This window comes from Hydractinia symbiolongicarpus, chromosome 7 (assembly GCF_029227915.1).
Source record: "Hydractinia symbiolongicarpus strain clone_291-10 chromosome 7, HSymV2.1, whole genome shotgun sequence".
NCBI lineage: Eukaryota > Metazoa > Cnidaria > Hydrozoa > Anthoathecata > Hydractiniidae > Hydractinia > Hydractinia symbiolongicarpus.
Window position 1 is genome coordinate 9,624,485 of NC_079881.1, and position 15,925 is coordinate 9,640,409.

Genomic DNA, 15,925 nt, shown 5'->3' on the forward strand with positions numbered 1-15,925 from the left:
AAGTACCAATATACGAATGTACGAAATGTGTCACCTGAAAAAATTACCTTTAAACTGCTTTACAGATCATGGAACATCCTTTTTTTATTCTAATACTACATACTCTTGAAAACGTTTTTCAAAATAGATTCTTTGTGTTTTTCATCAACGTTGTACTCCTATCTAATTGTCATACACATATCCTCATGCCTTCTACGTCAATGTCCTTTCTGTTTTGGTTGACAGTTTAGTTGATCTGACGAAGAGCCTGTTCAGCATAATTGACTAATCATTAAGAGAAAACAAAGGTAAACTGTTGCCATAAAGTCGAATGTAACGGACGTGTCTTACCTCTTACCTCTTACAGTTGAAATTTGAAAGTTTCAATTTTGGAGTAATCGCTAGTTTATAAGAAATACGGTTCAGCCAAATTTAAAAGTTTTTTCACAGTAGTGTGGACTCTGCGTTTATTTGGGAGAAAATTGTCTAAAATCAGCAGACTTCGAAGTACGTCTATTACTAGCGGCCAGAATACTGACGTGTCAACTTTTAGCTATAACTCATGATCGCGCAACTGTCAGTTATCAAAATAACCGCCCGTATTAAAGAAAATTAAATTACCTATCCGGTAATACCCTATTTGGTCGACTTGATGACAGCACGGTGGCAGAAATTGTGCTTAATGGCAAAAGGAATGAATGTTTTTTTAGCAGTAGCTTCGTTTTAAAGCCTTTTTATCATTAACTCTCTTGCATTAATTCTCGGAATTGTATATATTTTGTATTTTAGAAACTCAACAAAAATGTCTCTAGACTTATATCATTTAGGGCTATTTTGATGATAACATAATACTGAAATACTTCTGAAATAAGCTCCTGGTACTCCCAAATACCGCCCTTTAACTCGCAGTCATCACAACCTACACCAATTATTTGACTGTTTTTGTCGCAAAACAGCTTTAAACAGCTTTATAGTGAACTGTTATCATCGTAACATCAGGGTCTTGGTAACTTTTGGATCAAAGGTTTACCATTTATAGTTTGGACGATGAAGATATGTTAAAATCTCTTTTTAAACCTTTCTGCAACTTTCCATATGAAGTTATTAACTTTCAGGGACAACTAATAAATTATTAACCTGAACTTTACCATGATCTTTAAGGCTGATCCCTACTTTTAAATAAAATTTTTTGAGATATTTTTCGGGGCAGGAAAATTTTAATTGTCCAGGAATTATTTCAACAAGTGTAGATCAGCCTTTAGAAGTTAAAGGGAATGCTTTTACTTCACCAATAACAATTAGAGTTACGTTATTATTCTTAGCTACTACGTAATAATCTACGTCTGCTTTTGACATGCTTAAAGTAGATGCACAACACCAGCATAGCTATGACTGTACCTAACTATTCTTATTCTACCTGTCCAAATTTTGCTCAAAACGAATAATTACTGTTAAAAATGGCCATATGAGGTGCATAGGTTTTAACGAGCTGTAATCACTAAGAAATGCATCTTGTAAACTGCACTTCGACAAAGCAGTCACTAGAAAATAAAGAGATGTTTATTGTTCTTCTTTAATGTCGTTTTCCCCATATTTGCCAGTAAGAAACGTCTGTATTAAGTAGTATTTTATATTTTATTTTTAAAAGCAATAAAAACAGGAGTAACGAAAAGCGTAAGTCACACGCACTTGCAGGAATATTCTTTTAAAACCTTTACTAATAGTCCAACAGCCTAAAGAAATTTGTGTAGTACAAAGAAATAAAATAAATGATCATGTGGTTTTAGTATTTCTCACACTGTCATTGGCTAATCTGCACGATATATATGTCATATTTTTATTGTTTATCGAGAAACGAGTGCAATTATTACTTTTTTTCAATTCTACAGAACAAAAAGCTGATATTTTTTCCTGATTGGTTAATAACTCGCTGAGTAATTTTATTGTTTTCTTAAAAAAGGAGAACTTGTCGGTATATTTGTTCCTTAATTTCCTCAATAAACAATCAACAAGATAGCTGTATGTTATAACTGAGCTGGGTTTTGTTGTTACTCTAGCATACACGAAGCCTATTTCTATCATTGACGCATCGCAATCCACCAAAAAACTCAAGCCTGGCTTGCCTAGCATTTGCAACAGGTGATGCTAAACTAATTACTACAAATCGTTTTTTATTATTTTTCACGAACGCAAGACTGAAATATAATAAAATAAAAAGTTACATCATTTTTTGAGTAAATAAGGTTTCTATAAAAGTTGCACCAGTAAAAGCATGTTTTAATAAAACAAAATCCCTGCATAAGAGCTAGTTTATGTCAATAAAGTATATACAGCATCAAGAAAACACTTTAAAGCACGGAAGATAAGAAATTCATTAAAGCAACAAAAGGTAAGCTTTTCAATTTAGGTTGACCACTCTGATAAATTAAACCATTTTCGCTTCCAGTGACATCTTACAGAGGTCTGTTTATACCAAAAACTGCCAGAGGACATATTTTATTTTACTTCCCTATAAAAGGTTGCAAAACTAATGTTAAACAATGACCGGCCAAGCAGTAAGTACAAAAAACCACATTGACCATCAAGATACAGGTACGTGTGTTACAGATCCAATCAGAAGCCCTTAAGAAATGCTTGCCTTTAAAAAAACATCAACGTAACTTTGATCAAATAAAATAATAAACAGGCTACAATTTGTCGTTTAATTTGCCAATTAATTTAATTTGCCAATTAATTACATCTCTCGGTTGAGCGGTTAAGATTGAATATAACATATACACTGTATCAGAAAAAGTTGAGCTTGCATTGTAAATTAGCTTTTGGTGCTTGTTTTACAAATTAAACAGGTTGGTAAAATTGTAGAACCCCTCCTGTATAGTCACTGAGCAGCAAGTTTAATAATAATATACGTATTTTATTCAAACTGGTAGCCGAATTATAATTTTGTGCCGACGACGCCTGAAAAAGGATGACAAGGAGACATATCATTGGCGAAAATCTAAAAATATATATATAGTCAACCCTTGTTTCATTGCTTTGAATAGTCGAATAAAACACCCTTTTGTACATGGCCTGCTGAAAATGTTTTACAAATATGAGCAATTTCAGACTAGTTTCATTGCGATGTGGTGTTGTGTATATTCCCACGATCTTTTGTGCAAATTTACCGGAAAAATAAACATCCAATAGGCCGTATACTAACCAGCCTATTAAAACTTTGATTTTGCTGCTTGTGTGGCTAATTATGCATTAAAGATCTTTTTTGCTTAAATTTTAACGCTTTCCTTCGATATCGATATTCGATAGTCATCTAAATAGTTCCATAGCATGTTATGCTTCGAAAACAAACAAAAAAAGAACAAGAAACTGTTGGCATGAAAGATATTCATTTTCAAACTGATACTGGTTAATTAACTGTATAAATACCAACTTTGCCGCTACTGCATGGTGTCAGCTTCATCATAACAAATTTGGCAGCTGTTACTGTATAATTAGCTATATATATAGTGTATTTATAATTATCTGATGCAAATTATAAATGCTCTTTGAATGACAACGTTGAGTTCATGGAAAAACATTGAAAAGGCGTAGTCGGGCGATATATTGAAGAAAATTGTGGAAATCTAAACAAAAAAGATCACCACCGTATTATAGCCGCATAAGCGTCGACTAACTATCCTGTTACAGGCTAATTATCAGTTCTCCCTGACTGTTAACTTTCTTCTTCTATATAGTCTACATTTTATATTATCTGTCGATAATATATCTCGTCAGAACATAAACATCGAAACTCGTTTATACCACTAGGAGAAAATATTTTATTTTGTTGCTGTGAAGTTAAGACAATAGATTTTGATGTTCGGAGTATCATAGGTAGAATTGCAGGATAGTTACTATAAGATCTATATATGCCTCCTTACTCTTTGTGGCTAGCTTCAGGTAGGTAAAAAATAACACAAGAAGTAATAACGATGGCAAGTACAAAAATGCAACTCATACCAAACTAAACAGAAAACTTAGGAGAAAAGCACAAAATAGCTACCTAGCTAGCTGTCTGTCTATTGCTATCTACTGACAGTGACTACGTTAGCTGGCCTGCTATATACTTCAGTTATAGCCAAAATAATAAAAATGATTTTAATGAGATTTACATGGATTTGATGGTATTTTTATTAGCATATAGAAGTATAGACAACATACAAAGAATTTACAAGACAAAAAAGACCATATAGAGATCTTTTCGAAACCTGAGCTATGCAGCCTTTAAAATTATAGATTAAACGTCAATTTTCCTAACCACGTCCAAGATATGCATATCTTAACTTAATCCCAGAAGATCAGGATTTTGTAAGAGCTTTCAGCCGAAACTAGAAGCTGTGTGTTACAGCTATTAAAAAGTATTCACAGTTTAATTATTCTTTTATTCCGAATTATTTTTTTATAAAGATAAGGGCCAGTGCTCTCCATCATAGAGATTTTTAGTTTAACTGTGACTTTAGGATTAGTGAGGTTAAGGGAGTTTTTTGTTTAATTCGATTGTTTACCATAACATATTTTATATCAGCGTAACTTATTAAGCATACGCAAACAACCCAGGATTACCCATTTAGCATTAAAAAAATGTTGAGGCATTTGTAAAACTTAATTTTTAGGTTTAATTTAAGAAAACCCTGATGATGGGGGAGAGAAAAGAAAAAGACCAATACTTCATACAAAATACATTGTGTTAAGATGAAAGTTATAACGAGCTATACTAAACAATAATTAATACTAATACAATTTAACCGAAAATGATCCAATACTTTCAGTGTGGATGTTAAGATTTAACGTGGTTTTTAATGTTCTTTTTGGGTAATACAATGAAATGTATCGGCTGGCAATTGGAACAAAATCTTGGAAACTAATAATAATAAAATGCATACAAAAATTTACTAAAATACAATATAATAATATTAATTAAAATAGCTGACAATTAAGACACGGTATTGCAAGATGTATTAAATAAAATGGTTAGTTCTACTCCTGCTGGGCTCTTTTGGGGGTGAATGCCCCTAATATTAGGGGAATGGGGCTAATTCCCTCCCTCTGTAAGGGTGAATTTCCATTGAAAAACGAATTGGAAAACGAATCGAAACAATTGTCATTTCTGGAATATACCTATATGCCTAACAGTAAAATTCTTGATTACAATAACTGTTTCTGTTATTACCATCTAGCGCTATGCTCGTTGAAAATAAAAATACAAAATCTGTTTAATAAAAAAAACAAAGTAAAATGTAACCCTGGTCAGAGGTCTTGCAATTTGTTGTGGACGTTTGTGTCCAGGTGTCATTCGCATAACTGTGAAAAAGTGCATGTCATTGATTTAAAATAACAGTGTTCCTCCCCTGCAATGTTTTAAGTTCACTACTCTAGACCTCCCCGCGTTTGTAGCGATGGCGTTTCATCAACGCTCCGAACATCCACACAAACTTCGTCATTGGAGAAATTGGCATAATTATTTGTGGTTTGTGTACTTGTGCTACGACAGAAAAACTTGCGAAACACTTCACGGACATTTTTATCAAAAAGCGGAAACAACAGCGGCTTTATCAAAAGGATCAACCAGTAAAACGTTGCAAACACGGATGCTAAGTTATAATCAGCACGCGCGTTCAAGTTAGCGACAGCAAGGTAAGATCCATAAACCATTGTAACACCGTACACTACGTTAACACTGATAGCATTGATGCTCGAAGTCGATTCTGTCTTCTTGATATTGGCAAAAAAGATGATAAGAGTAATTAGGATGACCATTGGGACAAAAAATTTTATGATGGCATCTACATAACTTGCATATTTGGAATCCACGTCATATAGCCTTAAGGCAACAGCCCCGTAAATGTGGGATACGACTATCAAATCCACTATTGTTACCACCTTGTATAATAGTTTCACAGTCGGACGTGCGAATTTTATTTGACATGCAGTCCAGAAAGAATACGCGATAAAACTTGAAATCGAAAGTACGTACACTGTGTTTGCCATGTAATTAAAGACCCTGGTCATACTTTTAATTGTCCCTTTATCGGAAATATTCCCCCACAATATAGCAATTACAAAAACATGGTTTATCCAAGAATACAGTAAGTCACATATTGCCATAACAATATACAGGTATAAATTTTGGTCAGATATGTTTGACCGAATGAGGAATGACGATATTAAAAATGCAGAAATAATTGTTACCAGCAGAAGGTGTATCACCAAACCAATCGTGAATAAAATATACCTGTCTTCTTCCATGTAAAAGGATTTAAAAGGTAAAACAAAGCACCAGTACAGGAGATATATGGTTAACAGAGCTGTTAAAACAGCAGATAAAATTACAGTTCGCATCGTGAAATCCTGTTTTAGACTTCTTCGTCTTCTAAAAAGAGTTATAAAAGTTAAATCATTTCTTTAAAAATGTTTTTTAAGGTTTGTTCTCACTAAGCTGTTTTTAACACTGTTAAAATGGTTACTTACAGAAAACTAAACAGCTTTTCTTAACGAAATTCGCACTTTCCAACCAGTTTGGAATAATTTGTTATCATCTTGTAAAAATTAATATTCTGGAGAAATAAATGGATTAGAAATCAGGAGTTATAAAAGTAATGATGTGTAAACCGGGTTTTACATTACTATAACAGCATTGCGGTTGAATGCTGCAAATTATAGTCAGCAAATCCGTTCTTTTTAAACCAAATTAATAACGGGTATAGATAGATAAGTCCATTTAACGCTCCTTCGCTGGTGATTTAAAACAGGCAAACCACGGCCCTCCAGAGGGACTCAGTCACAGGTTAAATTTGATTGTACTCAATCCAAAAAAAAAAAATAAATAAAATAAACCTCTCGTAACTACTTTGACTCTCTGGTACAGGATCTTTACTAATTTATCAAAAATATCCCGCTTTTAAGAATCCAAACAGTTGTATCTATGTACGGCGCTAAAAAACAATAGGGAAACAATAACATGGTTATCAAAAAAGTGATTTCATTGTCATCATAAACAAAGATGACCAGTATGAAAAGAATACAAGAGCATGTCAGCTTCTGATGCAAAAATTCACAAGGATCAAAGAAAGGATCTTTTTAATAACATAAATATATGAGACTTATACCTATATCATTGTTAACTGGACAAAAATACAGCACAATCTGAAGTTATGAATCTTTTTATAAAACCTCTACTGTCAAAAATAAGTCATATATAGAAGATACGAAAGATAATCCGCTTATACGTTCCACCAAAATTACGCCAAAAAGTGATCCTTGTATCGGCAGATGCAACATCTACCAATATATCGCACCAAGCAGGTGTGGATGCGTATGTTCACTGCGTGAAATTATTTAAACATGAATTCCCGAACTATGCACCAAACATACAAGTTATTTTTCTTGCTTGTACTGGAGAACAACTATTTCCAGTTCCTTAATCATATATAAATACAACAAATTGAAACCACTATTTGAAAAAAGTCGCACCACCTCATGCAGGATTCGTATTTGAAGAAGAAAACATTTTTTCGGTAGGTTTCTTGATCTTATCAACATATATTTTAGGTTTCACAACGAAATATTTTTGTACATCCACACCTAAATCTCAATTAGCCTCCACGCTGTTTACCTGTAGTTTACTGAGCCTAGCCTGTTCCGTTCCAATTGAAAAACAAATGAATCAATTTATAACAACATCGCTTGTATTTTCGTCGGCAGTTTTACTGAAAAAAAATACTTTTTATACCACATTCATCTTGCCCTTAAATACTAAAGATAAACAAATTTACAAGAAAAATTTAGTTTACTGGGTCCTAAGTTGATATCTGATCTCTGCTAAACTCTAATTAGCGAATAGTTATCACTATGGCAACTACTCTGGTACTGGTACTCACAATGTTTTTTAATCTTTAATGAACAGAACAAGTACGGCCCGTAATTTCGGCCCTTAGGTTATATAAAACTCATATGTCTCACAAAAAGTCTCTTTTGCACACTGTTGGAAACAACATTAAGTTTTGGTAATCAGCAAACTTTCAAATTGCAATCTTTATTACAAATTCAACAATGATGATGTAGAAACCATGTTTTTAGATGCCGTATTTAGATTAATGAAAAAAAAAAAGATGATATTTATAAAAGGCACCTTTTGATAACAACTTTAAAGATAATAGAAGATTAATACAAGCCTACTAAGGGATCAATAAGGTCTATAGCTCAAATAGTTCTAAAGTTTTGACAGTTATGTAGGTGCAATTGGGACCACATGTTTGAATATCCAGCCGTAGTGAAGTTTCACGAAAAGAAATCGCCAGATAGTAAATAGTTTTGTCAGCTTTGACACTCAAATAACGTACTTATGAAAACAAACTTTTCATATAGTTAGTCAAACTTAATAATTTTTTTCTGAAATATGAAAGTTACATTCAGGAATAGAATAATCCATTTTGTTATTTATTGATCTTGTGGTACGCGTCACGTGAAATAAGTTGGAAGTAGAGCCAACCTCAACCCCAGAGCATCAGGTATCTTTTCTGACATCGGGACGGCCTATACCAAAAAAGACGACACGCGCTTTGAATAGACCATGAAGTAAAATGAGAGAGTACAAATTGCCCAAAACACACAACTGATTAAATAGATCGCAAGCCTTAGCGTAAAACGTCCGTCATAACAAAATTCAACAACGAAGGAAAAATTGAAGAAGAAATTGGATATAATTTTTTTGGAACATTAAATTTTTTTTACCAACAGGTCTGCAAATTACCTGTCAATTATAAATATGTAAAAGCTGTAATATAAAAAAAAAATTTGAAGCTTATCGATAAGAATAGGTGACTATCAGAAATTGATCCATAAAGAAAATTTGCAGTAAAGATCTTGTGACTTCGCAGAAAAAACTTTGCAGTTTTTACTAAACACGTAGAAGTTCACAATAATTTTTAAGCATCATTAAAAATTACTTACAAAATAAATCAAGATTTCATGGGAAGTTATTTTCACAAATTCTACATCATACTATAAAATTGCAAGCTAAGTATTCAGTATCATTATCGTCACATGCCACATAAATGTTTATCGAAGTCTAAACAAAAGAGTAGATATATAAGTTTTGTTCGAAAAAAACCCTGACTAAATGTGAATGGTGAATATATGCTAACCCTTTTTTAAAAAACTCTTGGCATTGTTTATCGATAGGTCCCTATGGCCTGGGAATTTTTGAGGGTCATCTGTTCAACTAAGAGGTCTTCTAGACGAGGTTTAATGTTTAAGTTTTGACGGATTTCTCGCGCATGTAGGGAAAAAATTTCGCCAACTCAAAGGGAAATAAAATGCAGACTTTAAAAAAGGTTTGGTTAAAAGCTTTTCCATTGTGGCTAGTAGTATCTCTTCAATGTTATATACTACACGTAAACTGTATATTTTTATAATTTTAAGATCGAAAAATCCCTTCACTCAAAAATAACTTTTAAAATGGGCAGGCTAACCGTCTGCATTATCTTGTCTGTCGATTTGTGAAAGAGATCCGAGGAATATTAACTATACGCATCACGAAGAAAATAGTCTATTAAATCTGCTCTGGGAGGTCTGCTTAAAACGACTTTATGTATATAGCCATAGCAATTGGCTTATTTTGTTGCTTGTTTCTCTTGAATGAGAGACACAGAAAAAGGGGAAATATCCCCTGATGCGAGTTGTAGGTTAGGTAAATAAAAGTATTAGCTAACTATTCAGCTTTTCGCTACTTTATGATAATACTTTGCAGCTAGCCACAAAGGAATCAACTTTTAAAGCATCAGAACTTGAATCAACATGACCAAAGCGAGGCAAATATCAGGGGTGGGGGACGGAATTCGACATGAGATAAACTTAACATTTCCGTTAGGTTATCCATTGAATAGCCTTTTAAACGAAGTACATACCTTAAAAATGTTTCTTCAGCCACGAAGATGTTTCATACCTCGAGAGAAAGCTAGTTGTGTTGATTTTTAAAAACATTAAACACGCGACTTCAAGCTTAAAATCTCTTAAAGTGCCAAAAACCATTACATCTTGTTTAAAACCTAACACCAAAAATACATTAGATCACTTATCATGCCACATTTAACTCAAACACATCTTCAAAAACATAAGTGACATACCCTACTAAGTCCTGCCAGGATTTAAATTTGGATCTCTTATAAAACTTCTCCATAGAATCTTTCTTTTGAGTCACAATAGTTTTAAACAATTTCTAAAGAACTGCGAGAGCTGCATTATTGTAAAATCTGATAGAAATGTTGATTAAACTGTGAGTTTGACTTCGACACTGTAAATACTGCATTTAGCACCTAGGATACGAGACTAACTAACATCTGAATGCATAATTTTAACCCTTTCTTGTGCGAACCTTATGCTTTTTAAAAGCCGCTTCCACAATTTCCTAAATTCTTTTTCTGCTTAAACAAACTGTAATTTCGTTGTTGTAGTTATTTATTGGGCGTCGAGGAAGGAATTTTTTAAATTTGCATCTCTCGATTTACATCGCATTAGGACTTTTTAAAATGTGTTGCCGGTCCCTTAAAACACTCAGTGATTTTTATAATAATGATCTATGGGATGGCTCCGAATATTTCTGAACGACTTTTTTTCTTTTTAATAAATTCGTTTGCTACTTCAAATAAATCCATATTATCAGTGTATGATTTGTGACTATGTCATACCATCAGATTATTCATCCGTGTATTAGTGGTTGTAGCTCGAAGGTAAGTTTTTTTTTCAAAGCTGAAAAAATATCGTTCGCTAACAGCATTTGTAGCAGGCATAACTAACATCAGTTTTCCCACTTTTATAACTTCAGACAAAAGTAGTTTTCTTGGGTTATCTTACTTTTGGAGAAGTGACACGAACGTATTGTATCAATGAGCAGGCGCAGTTTATAAAAATCCTGAAATACGCGTATTTGAAAGTGAACTGTGCGTGCACAAATAAAGTAGAAATCAATCCAATTTTTCCGCGTGCTACGAAGTATCAGTCAGTGAATCAGCCAATCAGCGTTCTTTTTTCGTAAAACAACCGAATCCACAACAAGAACAAATAACGGTGGAAAGTTTTATAGATGTTCTACATCAATCAGGGATATTTTCTTGTTGTGGACAGTCACAAATTATGCAAGAAGCCTCGCAGGAAGCAGTAGATCGTTTTACCACCAACAACAGAACGAATGATAGAAGAAACACAAAAAGAAGTGGAAGATGGTAATAAAACCAATGTAAACCTCCTTTCTTCTCTTATTAACGAAATAAGAAAATATCCTTGTGTTTGGAATATGTCTTCTAAAACTCACAAGGATAAGTACAAAATAGCAGAAGCATGGAGAAGATTATCAGCTGCTTTACAACATCCAGGTAAAAATAATGAAAATGATATTTATTGTCAAGATTTCTGTTGTAATGTACTGAAATGCAGCTAGTTAAACAAAGATGTATATAGTTGCTACAATCTCGGAGAAAAACTGTGGAAAACTATGTAGTTTTGAAGATTACCTCTTCCCCAGCCTCAATGTTGGCTTTCCAGCCTGTACACATGGCTCAAACGCATTGATATCAGACAGGAAAAGGGAGATATTAGGGAATAAAATAGGTTTTTGTCACTATATTTTGTCCAGGATTGTAGCTACATAATTAGCATGCATAGCTAAACAGCACAGACATAGTTTTCCACCTGGAAAATTCTTTGAAATACCTGGAACTTATTTTACACCTAGAAAATATGCTTAATCTTGGATTCATTATATATATTTAATTAGTCTTCCTTAATTTCTTTTAGAAACCGCACTGCAGAAAATATTTCTAAAATTGAAGGATAATTATCGACAATGTATAAGAAAAAGAGAACAGGCAACACGTTCTGGAACTGGTCACAAAAATTGCTCTAGTGTGAATTTTTTAGTGAACTGTCATTTTTATATGATGTTGTATCTAGGAAACAAACCGACACCAACTTGTTTACCCCACCTCCCTCTCCGATACCGATTAATTCCAAAAATCAGATAGATGGAATTAACTTTTTGACATTACCTGACTTTGATTCTGCTAGTGCACATCAATTAAATTCTTCTGCTGTGGTTTCAAAAGGAAAACTGATATTGATGACTTGTTAAGGGAATCTCTTGCTGCAGATTTAAAGAAGAGCAAACAGGAGGAGGGGTTAAAACAAATGGAAAAGCTGGATAACAATGATTCGGATGATTTATTTTGCAAAAGTCTTATCGAACACTTTCGTGAACTTACAAAGCGGCAAAAAAAAAGGAAGCCAGAATAAAGATAATACAAATATTTTTAGACTATTAACATGATGATTAAGGACATGTTCAAAAAAATGTTATATACATGTTTCAATGTAAACTGCACAAAAGTAAAAAATATATATGCAGTTTAAGTTTATTATATTTTGGATTTTAGAGTTTATTTGCTATATATTAAAAAGATAGTCTTTCTGTTTTCTTGAATATTTTTTTTGCCATTTGTTAAGTACTAGTCACCATAGACCACTGCCAATTTACTTGACCATCATTAGAACTGAAATAATCACGATATCTTTCTCGTATTGTTTTTGCATTGAACGAATGCATTCTCTATAGTTCTACGCGCCCTTGAAAGTCAGTAGTTAAAGATTCCTTCTTTAACCCTATTCGGTCCGGTGTTTTTCGAACATACTATGACCAGGGGGATTCCCCCTTAATAACTTTACATAGCGTTGTTCAAATTGAATTAAACTTGGCACACTTATAGTACGTCATAAAAGGAACAAAATGGCATCAATAAATTTTTGCTTGCGTCAGCAAATTTTCTGTGACGTCATCAAAAGCTAGAAATTTGTTAAATATACCACCGTCTGCTTAAAATTTAACTACTTTTGTTCCAGAGCGAATTTTTGCATACTGTTTGAAGTTTCTGAAAGCTAAATAAAAGTTATTTAACATGTTTTCCGGTTTTTACGTGAATCGCATAAAAAATTGCCCGAAAATCCGTTTTATTCCGATTTTCGGTTAAAATCCAACAAAATCGGGAAATCGGATTAATCACGTGTCCAAATTATGCAAAATGATTCTTCTTTATAAAACAAAGTTGTGTTGCACGTTTCAAGTTCTAAGAATAATCCTAACATAAGTTAATTTTCCCCATTATAAGGATTTCATAGAGATTTTTAGGGGTAGCTTCGAGTAATGGCCAATACCAAAGTCTCTAAAAGGTATGGGATCTAAAAATTTATCATGCAGCTGTCTAATAGATAAATGTTGAAATTCAGTAAGTTTCAGAGCCATATAACATTGCAATAAGGAGTTATTAAAAAAAACAGTCAGGGAGGGGGGGGGGGGGGCGGAATTCGCCCCGCCGGGACCAAATAGGGTTAAGACCAAGTGTTTCTTTTGCATATGGTCTCATGAGTTTTTCTCTTAGAGGGAAAGCTGCATCACCAACCAAAAGATATGGAATATAGGTGTTGGTAATTCTCAATTTGTCTTGCTCTGGAACATTCAGTTTATTCTCCAAAAATGCTTCTCCCATTCTACTGTTGGAAAAAACACCCCGTCACTAATTCGATCTACGTCACCACTATCTACAATAGTGAAGGAATAATTGGCATCACAAATAGCCATCAAGACAATAGAAAACATCTTTTTTTAATTAAAATACAAAGAGGCTGTATTAACAGGTGCTTGCACAACAATATGTTTTCCATCAAGCGCACCATTGCAAAGCTGGAAGTTCCAGATTCTCTCGAATTCGTCAACATTTTTTTTTCCAATCTTCTTTTGACTTGGGAGGGAGCAACATATTCCTCGAGCAGTGAATTCTAGATTTCTACACAGGTTTCATCAATTATTCTGCCAATAGTAGTTGGAATGTTTCGATAATTTGCGGCTATTGTTGTCTGTGCATCACCAGTTGTGAGATATCTCAAAGTGACACAGAGTCTTTCACTAGGGCCTATACATTTCCTTTTTGATGATTTTAAAATACGTGGTCCCACTTTGGAAAGAAGAATTTCAAGCTGCTGGGGATTCATTCAAAAATATCGGAAGAAATGTTCTTCTTCGAGAAGATAACATTCTTCTTTTTCTTCTCTCTCTTGGAACAATTTTCGAAACCAAAAATCTTCTTTTCTTTTAAAAACATCGCTGTAGTAGGAGAAGGATAGCTGTTCTTCTGCTAAGAATTTTCGCCATGTTTGTTTAAATTTTATTGTTTCGCCAATTTTTGTTCATTGGAAATTGAAAGTAGTAGCGTATCGTGTGCTTCGATACAAGTATTTTGCTTCGATACGCGTATCATTTTTTTAATTGAAAAACAGGCTTAACGTTGTCAAAATTTTCTATCTCTCTTCTTTTTTTTTACTGTTTCTCTCTTTTTTTTTTTTTTTTTATTTTTAGTAGGAAAATTATTGACGGTTACCGCACTGTTATATCGCAAGTTTTCTGCATGTTTTGCAAACCCCATTCGCGTAAAAATATTTATTTGCGTTTTCTTATTTTATAAAATAAACGTAAACTTGGTAACAAAAAAATTTGATTTTAAGTTCACCTTATTCCATAAAACAGGAAAAAGGCGAGTTTGAAATAACACAAATTTAACACATTTTCACTGCAAAAAGAAATCATGTTCAAAAACTTAATCATGTTATATAACATCAGTAGCTAGTGAAAACCAAGCTTTAATCCACGGACCAGGAACAACAGTCGTCAGCTAATCCATAGTTTTACGTAATGCTCTCGTTTTTGTTGAAACATTGTAACCTTAGTTTTTCTCGACAATCGATTGCTGGGGCGGATCTAGGGTTAGGCAGGCTAGCCGATTACCTAAGCCTCATTTTGTGGCCTAGAAAAAAAAAATCTAAAAAAAAGGAATTTTTTTTGTAAATTGGTTTTGGCATCCGCCGATTTTGACGTCATGACGATGCGGCGTTTTATCGATTTTTCCATCATTGATATTTTACATAAAAACAAACCCGGGGCGAACTTAGGCAAAAATGTCGATTCGCTTAAAACGTCGGTTTTAAAGTTCTAAATGAATGAAAATCACTGGTGGAAGAAAAAACGCCTAAAACGTCCGCGGGTTTCAAGTTTCAATGAATGAAATTCTGAAATGGAAAGAAAAAACGCCTAAAACGTCCGTGGGTTTTTAAGTTTATACGGCTGAAACAACCACGTGTATGGTTACATGAACGACAGGTAGATGCTTCTTTTTCAACATGGTTTAACTGGGTCAGGTCCAATTGCAGAAAGCACCTCAAGTGGCTAGAATAAATCAAAGCAATTGTATGCTAGCTAAGTTAAATGAAAAAGTTTTGAATTTGGAAACCCTTTTAAATAATAAAAGGATTGGAAATGGATTGCCACGTGTGCCATGTTGTTGTTGTTTCAAACCAAACCTTCATCCTGCCTCTGCAAGAGACAATAAATTCATTGCTTTAAAGTAAGTAATACTTTATATATTTTAGTTTTTACTGGATTTAAGACACTTTTGTTTCAAGAATTATTCTTAAAAGTGGTAAACCACCAGATGTTCTTACAAAACGCGTGATTTAAATCTCTTTCTTACCAGAACAAAAGGTTTTAACTTGACCTCGATTGTTTGTTAATTAAAGTCCAATGCTAAACGAGATAACTGAGGCAATTTATGTAAACACTATCTTGGCGGTCAAAAAATGTATGGAGGTGTATGTTAGTTTGGTATAGAGTATTGCTAAGTTACATGTATATTAGTTGGAATTTTGTTAGTTTTTTTGTTTATTGACTTAAGGTCACAGGCTTCGTATAGCCGTTTATGCGACTGTGTATCTTTGTGTCCGTGTGGAAAAAGAATAATTCTTGTAAGATAACTAAGGGACAGCTCTTTCATAAACGCAAAAGTTCAAGCTAAATGAAAATAGGTCTGTAGAT

General features: G+C 33.5%; 2 protein-coding genes across 2 annotated transcripts; one reads left to right on the forward strand and one right to left on the reverse strand.

The window, feature by feature from the left end:
* Positions 1–4,490: 4,490 nt before the first annotated feature.
* LOC130649385 (uncharacterized) lies at positions 4,491–7,095 on the reverse strand. The gene is made up of 2 exons (XM_057455656.1): positions 6,487–7,095; positions 4,491–6,388 (listed from the first exon to the last, which is right to left on the reverse strand). Exon 2 carries the CDS (start codon positions 6,355–6,357, stop codon positions 5,386–5,388), a length of 972 nt encoding a protein of 323 aa, XP_057311639.1. The 5' UTR covers positions 6,358–6,388; positions 6,487–7,095; the 3' UTR covers positions 4,491–5,385.
* A 4,108-nt stretch (positions 7,096–11,203) lies between these two features.
* LOC130648477 (uncharacterized) lies at positions 11,204–12,303 on the forward strand. The gene is made up of 3 exons (XM_057454529.1): positions 11,204–11,387; positions 11,809–11,918; positions 12,079–12,303. Exons 1-3 carry the CDS (start codon positions 11,204–11,206, stop codon positions 12,301–12,303), a joined length of 519 nt encoding a protein of 172 aa, XP_057310512.1.
* Positions 12,304–15,925: the final 3,622 nt, after the last annotated feature.